At 45.1% G+C, this 13,522-nt stretch overlaps 1 protein-coding gene across 1 annotated transcript in view; it reads right to left on the bottom strand.

The window, feature by feature from the left end:
• LOC121002474 (mediator of RNA polymerase II transcription subunit 1-like) overlaps window positions 1-13,522 on the bottom strand; it is a 170,057-nt gene that overhangs the window by 122,842 nt on the left and 33,693 nt on the right. The window contains exon 6 of the mRNA XM_040433926.1: window positions 5,401-5,429. Coding sequence (XP_040289860.1) covers window positions 5,401-5,429 — 29 coding nt within the window. The remainder of the gene's footprint in view (window positions 1-5,400; window positions 5,430-13,522) is intronic.

Here is a 13,522-nt window from a genome sequence, read left to right as displayed (position 1 = left end):
GAAGACAAAGATTGTTCACCATCATGGTTTAGGGGAAGGATACAGAAAGCGGTCTCAGAGATTTCATCTGTCTGTTTCCACAGTTACTAACATATTGAGGAAATGGAAGACCACAGGCTCAGTTTAAGTTAAGGCTCAAAGTGGCAGACCAAGAAAAATCTCGGATAGACAGAAGCGACGATTCAACCCACAGACCAGCACCAAAGACCTACAACATCATCTTGTTGCAGATGGAGTCACTGTGCATCGTTCAACCATTCGGCGCACTTTACACAAGGAGATGCTGTATGCAAGAGTGATGCAGAGGAAGCCTTTTCTCCGCCCACAGCACAAAAAGTGCCGCTTGAGGTGGGCTAAAGCACATTTGGACAAGCCAGCTTCATTTTGGAATAAGGTGCTGTGGACTGATGAAACTAAAATTGAGTAATTTGGCCATAACAAGGGGCATTATGCATGGAGGAAAAAGAACACAGCATTCCAAGAAAAACACCTGCTATCTACAGTAAAATATGGTGGTGGTTCCATCATGCTGTGGGGCTGTGTGGCCAGTGCAGGGACTGGGAATCTTGTCAAAGTTGAGGGACGCATGGATTCCACTCAGTATCAGCAGATTCTGGAGACCAATGTCCAGGAATCAATGACAAAGCTGAAGCTGCGCCGAGGCTGGATCTTTCAACAAGACAACGACCCTAAACACTGCTCAAAATCCACTAAGGCATTTATGCAGAGGAACAAGTACAATGTTCTGGAATGGCCATCTCAGTCCCCAGACCTGAATATAATTGAAAATCTGTGGTGTGACTTAAAGAGAGCTGTCCATGCTCGGAAGCCATCAAACCTGAATGAACTAAAGATGTTTTGTAAAGAGGAATGGTCCAAAATACCTTCAACCAGAATACAGACTCTCATTGGAACCTACAGGAAACGTTTAGAGGCTGTAATTTCTGCAAAAGGAGGATCTACTAAATATTGATTTCATTTTTTTTTTGTGGTGCCCAAATTTATGCACCTGCCTAATTTTGTTTAAACAATTACAGGGAGTGCAGAATTATTAGGCAAGTTGTATTTTTGAGGATTAATTTTATTATTGAACAACCATGTTCTCAATGAACCCAAAAAACTCATTAATATCAAAGCTGAATATTTTTGGAAGTAGTTTTTAGTTTTAGCTATTTTAGGGGGATATCTGTGTGTGCAGGTGACTATTGCTGTGCATAATTATTAGGCAACTTAACAAAAACAAAATATATACCCATTTCAATTATTTATTTTTACTAGTGAAACCAATATAACATCTCAACATTCACAAATATACATTTCTGACATTCAAAAACAAAACAAAAACAAATCAGTGACCAATATAGCCACCTTTCTTTGCAAGGACACTCAAAAGCCTGCCATCCATGGATTCTGTCAGTGTTTTGATCTGTTCACCATCAACATTGCGTGCAGCAGCAACCACAGCCTCCCAGACACTGTTCAGAGAGGTGTACTGTTTTCTCTCCTTGTAAATCTCACATTTGATGATGGACCACAGGTTCTCAATGGGGTTCAGATCAGGTGAACAAGGAGGCCATGTCATTAGATTTTCTTCTTTTATACCCTTTCTTGCCAGCCACGCTGTGGAGTACTTGGATGCGTGTGATGGAGCATTGTCCTGCATGAAAATCATGTTTTTCTTGAAGGATGCAGACTTCTTCCTGTACCACTGCTTGAAGAAGGTGTCTTCCAGAAACTGGCAGTAGGACTGGGAGTTGAGCTTGACTCCATCCTCAACCCGAAAAGGCCCCACAAGCTCATCTTTGATGATACCAGCCCAAACCAGTACTCCACCTCCACCTTGCTGGCGTCTGAGTCGGACTGGAGCTCTCTGCCCTTGACCAATCCAGCCACGGGCCCATCCAGACTCACTCTCATTTCATCAGTCCATAAAACCTTAGAAAAATCAGTCTTGAGAAATTTCTTGGCCCAGTCTTGACGTTTCAGCTTGTGTGTCTTGTTCAGTGGTGGTCGTCTTTCAGCCTTTCTTACCTTGGCCATGTCTCTGAGTATTGCACACCTTGTGCTTTTGGGCACTCCAGTGATGTTGCAGCTCTGAAATATGGCCAAACTGGTGGCAAGTGGCATCTTGGCAGCTGCACGCTTGACTTTTCTCAGTTCATGGGCAGTTATTTTGCGCCTTGGTTTTTCCACACGCTTCTTGCGACCCTGTTGACTATTTTGAATGAAACGCTTGATTGTTCGATGATCACGCTTCAGAAGCTTTGCAATTTTAAGAGTGCTGCATCCCTCTGCAAGATATCTCACTATTTTTGACTTTTCTGAGCCTGTCAAGTCCTTCTTTTGACCCATTTTGCCAAAGGAAAGGAAGTTGCCTAATATTTATGCACACCTAATATAGGGTGTTGATGTCATTAGACCACACCCCTTCTCATTACAGAGATGCACATCACCTAATATGCTTAATTGGTAGTAGGCTTTCGAGCCTATACAGCTTGGAGTAAGACAACATGCATAAAGAGGATGATGTGGTCAAAATACTCATTTGCCTAATAATTCTGCACGCAGTGTATAGCACACTTTCTGTAAATCAAATAAACTTCATTTCACTTCTCAAACATCACTGTGTGTGTCTCCTATATGATATATTTAACTGACATTTTTTATCGTAACAACCAACAATTTATACAGGAAAATCATGACGATTAACAAGGTTTCCCAAACTTTCGCATCCCACTGTATCTATATCGGACTCCTGGGTCATATCTAAGATCTCAGGAGCCAAAAGATCAGGATTTACTGAATCGGAATCACTTCCCACACTAATAAGATTTCTAGAAATTCCCGGAGGGGGCCTGGGGGCGGGGGAAGCTACTACTTTGTGAGGCCAGGGCTGATTGAACCTCCTCCCTAACCATAGACTTCTTCCAACAGGCTAGAGGACTCTAAATTCACAACCGATGCAGTACATTCCTTGCACAGCGGTTTAGACCCAGAAGAAGGCAGATGCTTCAAACACAAGCCACACTTCCTGGCCTTAACCTTAATAGAGGAGGAAGACTACTTTTCTCCCTGAAACATGTAAGGGAGAAGAGAGTCAACCACTACAGGGTAAAGATAATACACATGAAGGGTGCCTGACACAGGCTACTCACTGGACCCTGTGTAGTGGGGGGCTCCGATCCTGAGCAAGGTGTGGTAGGGGCAGACATTCTCAAAGATCCGTCCACCAGAACGCCAAAAGCAACACAGGGGTGAGAATCCGCTGGGCGCCAACTTGCAGCAGGAATTGCCCTCTTTTAATCACTGGTCATGCGCTGGGACGAGCTCCGGTGTGACGTCACTATGCAAGCCACGCCCCCTTCAGCATCTAACGTCATCACCCAGCAGCTGCCACTTCGCATATAGCCCCTCTGAACCGCCGAAGGAGGGAACTTCACAGGGGCCACCCATGCTAACAACGGGTCTGGCCCAGCTTGAGGGAGAGCCGCACCGCCGGAACCAACCCCCGGTCTGTCACAAAGAGCACCTCGTAAGGTAAAGCACTGCCAGGAACCCCATAGAGCTCCCAGCACCTCTGATCTTCCATCCCTGGCAGGACAGGAAAAAAAAACCTGGCGATGAAGGGTAGGGGCGGGGTTTTTAACCTCTCTGTGCTTTTTTCTGTCCTATTAGAGGAAGTCAATCTCAGAGTGTGCCGTCATGGAGATAACTGGGGAAATGTAAGGTTATGCACATGGGAAGGAAAAATACAGGTCACCAGTACATACTAAATGGTAAAACACTGGGTAACACTGACATGGAAAAGGACCTAGGAATTTTAGGGAACAGAAAACTAAGCTGTAGAAACCAGGGTCAGGCAGCTTCTGCCAAGGCCAATAAGATAATGGGTTGCATCAAAAGGGGCATAGCTGCCTCTGATGAGAACATAGTCCTACCACTTTACAAATCACTAGTCAGACCACACATTAAGTACTGTTCTGGGCTCCTGTGAACAAGGCAGACATAGCAGAGCTGGAGAGGGTTCAGAGGAGGGCAACTAAAGTAATAACTGGAATGGGTGGACTACAGTACACTGAAAGATCATCAAAATTAGGGTATTCACTTTAGAAGAAAAAAAATGACAACTGAGGGGAGATCTAATAACTATGTATAAATATAATCAGGGGACAGTACAAAAAGATATCTCCCATCCATTTATCCCCAGGATTTTGACTGTGACAAAAGGGACATCCTCTGCGTCTGGAGGAAAGAAGGTTTTGTACACAAACATAGAAGAGGATTTTTTACGGTAAGAGCAGTGAGACTATGGAACTCTCTGCTTGAGGAGGTGGTGATGGTGAGTTCACTAAAAGAGTTCAAGAGGGGCCTGGATGAATTTCAGGAGGGTAATATTACAGGCTATAGCTACTAGAGAGCGGTCATCGATCCAGGGAGTAATGCCTCATTCACACATCAGTGTTTGGTCAGTGATTGTGAGCCAAAACCAGAAGTGGAGCCTCCACAGACATAAGGTATAAGGGAAAGATCTGCACCTGTTCTGTGTTTTGGCTCAAAAAAAATAATAAAATCACTGACTGAACACTGACGTGTGAATGAGGCATTGTTTTGATTGCCTGATTCGAGTCGGGAAGGAATTTTTTCCACTTAAATGAGGAAAATTGGCTTCTACCTCAGTTTTTTTTTTTTGCCTTCCTCTGGATCAACTTGCAGGATAACAGGCTGAACTGGATGGACGGATGTCTTTTTTTGGCCTAACAAGGCAAAAGAGAGGCTCGTGAAGCTATAACTCTATGGCTGCACAGTTTTCTCTATGATCATGCAGGGATAGCTCTGCTGGATTAGCATTAATGTGCGACCCCCCTGATCTGATCACAGTTGTGACCTGTATAGCTACACCACTGCATTCAGCATAGGGTCCTGAATAAAATGAGAGATGGCTATATCACTTATCTGAAACATTGCCGGGTTGCAGGCAGACATGCCCAGCACACCCTCCCTTAGAGGGGGGTTAGAATTGAATGTAAAGCTCCATTCTACCTAAATAGAACTGTCGCGTTTGCTGCCACCTGCTGGTGAACCAGGCACATTACATGTGAACATAACAGTTGCATAACAAAATAGGAATGCACATTGTGGAGGACCTGGAATAAAAACACAAGATGACATGAGGTTAGACCAATAAAGACAGTAGCAAGTTGCAGAAGTGGTAACATCATTCTTGGGTGTTACACTAGTGTGCAACTAGCCTTACTTGATATCTCACCCCTCCTGTTCGTTACGCAGGACACCAAGCCCTTTTATAAAACTCCTAAAGTGTCAGAGATGCACTATAGATCAATAACATTTTTACAATTCAAAAAACTTCATAGTGTAGTGTATGGAGGAAAATGTGCATACCTGAGAAGCATAAGTAATTCCTTGCAAATCTGAGAAACAAAGAAAAGGTGTTAAATAACACAAAAGAGCATTTCTTAAAAAGGAGTGCGAATTAAGAATTATGAAATTAGAAAAAAAAAAAAAAAAAAGTCTGCTTTTAGTTTGTCCATTTGTTTTAGTCAATTAAATCAGACTGAACTGCAGTAAGACAAAACACATGGTACTAGAATCCATACATTTTTTTGGTGTAAAAACATTAAAATATTTGTAGACAAAGTAAATGTACATAGTCTGAAAATGCCCAAATATATTACAATGGCTGATACTGAATGAGAAATCTTGTGCATCTTTAGACTGTCTAGTTTATACCACCTATTAGCTGGCTGAAGGTGCCAGTACACATTAGATCGAAGGTTGATGGTTTACCGATCATTTGGTAGGCACCTGCATCAAAGAATCCACACCTAGGAGCTTAGGTCTCCTGGAGAACCCTTATCATAGGTTTACTCCATCACATTTGAATGAGACTTTATCTTTCCTATTTGGAGGATTTATATTATTTACTGGTATATCTACTGTCCCCTGATGAACCAGCTGTGAAGTTGGGGAAATGCCATGTCGGGACATATGAGAAGGGATGCACTCTTGTTGCAAGCATCTTTTTTTTTGAATTTTTTCCTAAGTTTCCTGTTTTTTTAATCATCACGTGCTGCATCAAATTTTGCATCTCTGGGATAAAGACAGTATAGAGAACAGGGTATATACAGACACCAGTAAAGGGCTTAGCCACGAGAGGTGGGGGTCGCCCCTTTCGGGGCGGGTGCTCTGCCTGTAGGTAGGGGTAGGTAAAAGGGACAGAACAGGGACAGTGAGGATTTTATGTCCCAGTATCTGGATCTACTACCCAAAAAACACCTGCACAAACAGAGCGTGAGTAAAAGTTTCCTATACAAGAAAATCTACAAAACCGTAAGTAGAAAGTAAACATTACCCTGCCATTGCTGTATATTGCATATCATTGGATGCAACTGGTTATGACATTTATTATTATTATAAGTATCTATAATGAGAGGTTAATTTTTTTGTTATATTTTAATAAGATTAATTAAAAGTTAAATTTTAAATAGTGGAAAGATATTTGCGTGTGAAAAACGTTTGCATGCCAGAATCATGGATTTCAGTTTAATATATGTATCTAGAAGGCAGACAAAAGATGGCCAGGTCCACATTCCTTTTAAAGCCAGGAAATGTTGAGGATGTTTGAAAAATCTTTAGTGCATCTGAACAATAAAAGTGTCTAAAATGAGGTGCAGCAGGATTGTGGTTAAAACAATAGGAACAAAGGACTCTCCTGCATAACGGAAATGGGACGGATCAGTTATGCAGGCCATACAGGGGCGTAGCTAATGGCTCATAGGCCCTGGTGCAAGAGTTCAGCTTGGGCCCCCCCTTCCCTCAGTGCTTTGTGGCCAGGGGCAGGAAGCACAAGGCCTTTGTGCTGCCCGAGGCAAAAATTGAAATGGCACCCCCTTGAGCCAGAGGTGTAACTTGACCAGCATGCACTTTCTATAATACTGGTTTCTTCTTATGCACCACAAGGGTCTTTGGGCCGCCTCAGGCTCCTGGGCCCGAAACTGCTACCTCTGCACCCCCTATAGCTACGCCGCTGCTGTCAGCTAAAAAACGCACCATAAACCACCACCATTACCTGGCAGATGTTCTCATTACGTTTCTAAATTTAGTTTTCTCTTTGCTCTCTGATATGAGGGCGCCACAAAACTATGCGTGCTTCTGGTCCTGTTAGTGACGTATACGCGCTGCATTGTTTTGTGGTGTGCTCGTGCAAAGGTGAGCCTGCACCTGCACATTGAGCCACTTAAGACAAGTACACAGCAGCGGGGAACATTTCAGAGGCGCCGGTATCCCGACAATACAGCGCATGCGTGAAATTTCAAGCTGGATTTGTACATGAAATTAGAATGGATTCCATCAATCAAATGTGAAGGGGCATGAAGGGGGGGGCGGTGAGCTGGACTTTAAAGGGAACCTGTCACCTGGATTTTGGGTATAGAGCTGAGAACATGGGCTGCTAGATGGCCGCTAGCACATCTGCAATACTCAGTCCCCATAGCTCTGTGTGCTTTTATTGTGTAAAAAAACAAAACAATTTGATACATGTGCAAATTACCCTGAGATGAGTCCTGTACGTGAGATGAGTCAGGGACAGGACTCATCTCGGGTTCATATGCATATGTATCAAATAGTTTTTTTTTACACCATAAAAGCACACAGAGCTATAGGGACTGGGTATTGCGGATGTGCTAGCGGCCATCTAGCAGGCCGTGTCCTCAGCTCTATACACAAAATCCAGATGACTGGTTCCCTTTAAGCCAGAAAGCCACAGCACCCTTGACTTCAAAAACTTCATTTGCATGTGGCCTGCATGGGAATCAAGCAGTTTTTTCTGAGGGCAAAGAGAAAACCAAATTTAGAAACATGCTGAGAACATCTGTAAGGTAATGCTGGTGGTTTATGGTGTGTTTCTTAGACAGCTTTCCTTTAATTTCTATACCCTAAATATATATTTATCTCTCTGCTATTTGTCAGTGATTAACCAGCTACTGGGAGATGCATAACACCTTACTGCTCGCTGTCATGTATCGTTCAGTTACCAGAGCTTCACTTGTAAAACTTGCAGGGCATGCTGCAACAAGTAGTACTTCGAACAGCGGGAGAGCAACTGGTTGCTAGGGTCTCTGTCCAAAGAGTGGAAGGACAGGCAAGCACATTCCTGAGTCTGCAGCAAGAGGGGAGATGAGAGGGCGCTTTACGGCGGCACATCTGTATCATAAAAGTACTGTAGAGGGGCTAGAGGGCCCGGCGGCCGGCCAGAGGCTATTCAAAACTCACCTCGCGCCGCCAGCCACCGCACATCCGCACAGTCACTGCCGCCTGCCTGCTGCTTGCGAGTGTCTGACTGGGAGGGAGCCGGAGATTCGCGCAAACCACGCCTCCGGGCGGCCCCTCCTCACTCATACCTCACCTCACTCAATGTCTGCCTCCGCGGCCGCCCCCTCTGACACAGTCACGTGAGCTGCCTACTGCGCTGCGCCGTGCGCACTGCCCCCGGGCCCCGGCACTATTAGATCACATTTTGAATAGGACGGGAGGCGGTGGGGGGGGGGGGGCGTTGCGACCCCTGTAGCTACGCCACTGAGGCCATAGACTTATAACAGAATGAATAACGGAATGCCTCTAAAGGCATTCCATTATAGAATTGCGTTATGGTCCGTGGTAACGGAATCCATAACGCAATTCTGCTTTTACCACCAAACGAAGAGTGAACGAATTTCAAAATATGAAATTCGCTCATCTCCAATCATAATAAACATATTGGATTGGTGATCACTTGTATCAGTTCCAGGATTGCTGATCCCATCTCCTGATTCCGTATACCCTGTGAACTTTTGGCAGACGCTGAGCCATCTGTAAATAATATTTCTTTATCCTCCTCATGTTTTTTTTTTATTCAGTCTTTTTTTCAGCACTGCACTGACTTTTCTTTGTGTGTGCTGTGGCCACCAAGCACTAGACATTGATGTATATCTGTGCTCATTCCTGGGGTGCATTCAGAGACCGCATTGCGTTTTGCGGATCAGCAAGTTGCGAATCCACAAAACACAGATGCCACCTGTGTGCCTTCTGCAATCTGCAGAACGGGAGGCCCATTATAGACATGCCTATTCTTGATTGCGGACAAGAATAGGACATGCTCTATCTTTTTTACGGGACAGCGGAACGGAACTACGGATGCAGACAGCATCTTTTGCGGCCCCATTAAAATGAACGGGTCCACACCCGTTCAGCAAAATTGCGGAACGGATATGGACTCATTCATACGGTTGTGCGAATGAGCCCTTAAATAAATTTCAGGTAGTTTTAGTGCAGATATTTTAATGTAGACCATTTTTATACTACAGTTTTACTTGCACACAATATCTGCGTGTGTCCTGTATCCACATGAAGACTGTCATCGCATCTGTGTTCAATTTTTGTTTTTAAGCTGTAGGAAAGGCTACGGTTTTCTTTGTTGCAAATTTATTAAAATTTCTTTTTTCATTCCCCTCAAATTTTATTTCAAAAGGAACCTGCCTTCTTATTGTCTTTTTTCTCCTTCTCTTCCTCAACATCCAGTGATGAGGTCCCTTTAAGAAGGCACCCCAGGACAATAGCTGAGGCAGACAATATGAACCCCACCCTCTGGATTATCAGCCTCAAATTCCTGAGTTTGTGAGCAGCTCGGGGATTTAGGTTCACACGGTGGGCTTCACATAAAATTTATTTTTTTCAAAAGGTTTTCTCTGAGGATTTTGTAAATTCCGTTGTGGCCAAACAAATTTATATGCCCATCAATTACCCCAAATCTCACATCATTAGCAATGAGAAGATGTTGGTAAAGTGCAAGGACAAGAGGGATGTCCTTGTACTGACCCCAGTTCACAGTAAAAGCTCCCCTGCCCCTGTGCAAGGTACCACTACCCCCAAGCCAGACTGCATCCCTGACTACAATATGTACATGAGAGGGGTGCTGAAGCCATACAGTGCCAAGCGGAAAGGAAGTGGTACAAAAAGCTGCCTGTGCACATTGTACTGACGATAGTGATAGCTCTTATGTTCTATTTCCATCCGCAGGCCTGACAGGATCATTTGTTCATTTTAAAGTGGTGATCAAGGCCCTAATATTTCTCTTTCACAGTGCACTACCCCAGGGAGGATCACAGCCACCATGAGGCCAACTATCACCATCGGGCCTCTACTACCACTCTTTCCCCTGCCTGTACCGCCACATAATAAAGCACTGCTCAACTTTGTGAGCATGTACTTTTTATAAATCCTTATTCCACAAGCTTGAAAAGCCGAGCAGAGTCAATAAAAGTACAAGGGACAAAAAGCTCTGAGAAATGCTTCTGCACCTTTCTTTAGGAACCCTTTAAATGCTCTACTGAGCAGCCTCAGAGTGTTCCAAGAGCTGGAGTCTGCTCAATAAAATGCACAAGTTCGGGAGTCTGTATCCATGAGTTCCCGACTCTGCCCCATCTCCTGCTCTGATGGGTAGCTTTTATTTTATACACTGTAAAGGAAGAGAGCTGTCAATCATCCATGGGAGGGTTACCGATAACCTCAGAATATAACAATACATAAAAGGGGTTCTAGTCTAACTTCACTGACAACCCATCAACAATGCCAATAAACCTCCAAAAATAAAGAATACTTGATATGTAAAATTATAAAAGTTTAATATCACATATAGTTACACATGTACATTACATCAGGTAATAGGGCCAGATGGAATAAGGCTCCATAGTATACAGATTCCAGGCCAGCACCTCAAAGGCTTAGAGCGCCAGTTCGTGCCACATGTCCAGCTTGGACACCCAATAGTTGTAAGGCACAGAGGGATCATTGAGGACGCTGACACGGTCTGCTACGTACTCCTTCACCATCTTCCAAAACCGTTCCCTCCTTGTGACACTAGGCCACGCATCAGAGTGAGGTTGCTGGCGGGGTGTCATGAAACTGTCCCAGGCCTTAGAGAGTGTTGCCCTGTCTCTTTTGGAAATACTGTGTGTTCCCCTCGTCTCCCCTCCTCAGTTGCCCAAGGAACTATGTACTCTGCTGCCAGCTGGAAATTTTTGGAGCAATTTTTCCACAAGTACCTTCTGGTATTGCACCATTTTGCTAGTCCTCTCCACCACAGGAATGAGAGATGAGAAGTTCTCTTTGTAGCGAGGGTCGAGAAGGGTGAATAACCAGTAATCGGTGTAGGCCAAAATGCGTATAACGCGAGGGTCACAGGAAAGGAAGCATAATCAAGTCAGCCATGTGTCCCAACAGACAAGACTTCGCTGTCCTCATCAGGAGGATGACTCAATCGCTCAATCTCCTCATCCTCTTCCTCCTCTTCGGCCCATCCACGCTGAACAGATAGATTAAACCTGCTATGGGTACTACCCTCTCCTGCTCCTCCTCCTCCTCATTATCTCATTTGCGCTGAGAAAACAAACTGAGGGTGGTATGGCTATCACCCTGTGTACCGTCTTCCCCCATTTCTACCTCTTCCACATGCAAAGCATCCACCTTCATTGTGAGCAGCGAGCGTTTCAGTAGACACAGTAGTGGGATGGTTACGCTGATAATAGTGGCATCGCCGCTCAACATCTGTGTTGATTCCTCAAAGTTGCATAAAACCTCAAAGGGGTCAGACAACCATGCCCACTCGGCGATTGTAAAGAATGGAAGCTGACGACCATGTTGCAGCTGGTATTCCACTACTGCCCTCTGCTGCTCACAAAGCCTGGCCAACATGTGGAACGTGGAGTTCCAGCGTGTGCTCACGTTGCACAACAGTCAGTGAGCTGGTAATTGCAAGCGCTTGTGCTTTCGTTCAAAGGCGTATGGACATCTGTACACTGCGCTGGGACACAGAAGTGGATGTGCTAGCTGATGGTGCTTGCGAAGGTCCAGGTGTAGGGCGGGAGGCATCTTGGACAGGGCATTGACCAGCACGCAACACAGGGGACGAGGAGGCAGTATTGTGATCCGCAGACACCGATTGTGGACCCAGGCATTCGGCCTACCTATTAGGGTGCTTTGATGCAATGTGGCGGATCATTCTGGTGGTGGTGAGGTTGCTAGTGTTTACTCCCCTGCTCATTTTGGCACAGCACAGGTTGCAAATTCTTTTATCGTCCACACTTTCCTCAAGAAAAAGCGCCTGCGGAACACCTACCCCTTGGTAAGCGAGATTGCCACAGGGGGAGGGGGGGGGGGTCTGCCTTCTCCCTTTTGATGAAAGGAGCTCCTCGGAATATCAGAGTGTGGGATCACTTATTTGCCAAGACTCTCCATGGTGGGAGGAAGGAGGATCAGGGTGAGGATTCTATTGACCAGACTCTTGGCTATTGAGATGGACTTTGTGGAAGACAGAGTGGTGCTTAACCGACTGGAAGCATTATCTGCTGCAATCCAACCGACCACCTCATCGCACTGGTGAGACAGACAGAGTGGTGTCCTGCGCCGCCCTGCAAACTGGGGCATGAAGCTAGGTATCGTGGAGGAGGCCTCTGCGCACACCATCATCAGCACAGCCACTTCCCCATCCCTTACTGCTCGCCTTGAGCATATTAAATGTATATATGCTTGTAAGTATGTCACACGTACAGAGGCGCAGGTTTTGTAAGTGTATGCGCAAATAAATTACACTGAATGTCAGATATTTAGGATGCGCAAACGTTATACAGGATAGCGCAGGTAGGTCTACTTTCACACTCTCGTTTGGTGAGGATTCGTCTTGGAACTGCACAAATGCATCCGTTCAGATAATACAACCACATGCATCCGTTAAGAACGGATCTGTTTGTATTATCTTTAATATAGCCAAAATGGATGCGTCTTGACCACCACTGAAAGTCAATGGGGGACGGATCAGTTTTTTATTGTGCCATATTGGTGTCAGTGAAAACAGATCCATCCCCATTGACTTACATTGTGTGACGGATCCATTTGGCTCAGTTTCGTCAGACAGACACCAAAACGCTGCAAGCAGTGTTTTGGTGTCCACCTCCAAAGCGGAATGGAGGCGGAACGGAGCCAAAATGATGCATTCTGAGCGAATCCTTATCCATTCAGAATGCATTAAGCGCAAAACTGATCCGTTTTGGACCGCTTGTGAGGTCCTAGAACGGATCTCACAAACGGAATCCAAAACGCCAGTGTGAAAAGTAGATCTGTAACATAGCCAAGACAGATCCGTCATGAACTCCATTGAAATTCAATGGGAGACTGATCCGTTTTCTATTGTGCCAGAGAAAACAGATCCGTCCCCATTGACTTACATTGTGTGCCGGGACGGATCCGTTTGGCTCAGTTTCGTCAAGCGGACAGCAAAACGCTGCAGGCAGCGTTTTGGTGTCCGCTTCCAGAGCGGAATGGTGACTGATCGGAGGCAAACTGATGCATTCTGAGCGGATCCTTTTCCATTCAGAATGCATTAGGACAAAACTGATGCGATTTGGACCGCTTGTGAGATCCCTAGACGGATCTCACAAACGGAACGCGAGTGTGAAAGCAGCCTAATGTCGCT

This window comes from Bufo bufo, chromosome 5, assembly GCF_905171765.1.
Source record: "Bufo bufo chromosome 5, aBufBuf1.1, whole genome shotgun sequence".
In the NCBI taxonomy this organism is placed as follows: Eukaryota; Metazoa; Chordata; class Amphibia; order Anura; family Bufonidae; genus Bufo; species Bufo bufo.
The sequence above is the reverse complement of the archived record's forward strand: the minus strand, read 5'-3'. Positions and strand labels throughout refer to the sequence as shown.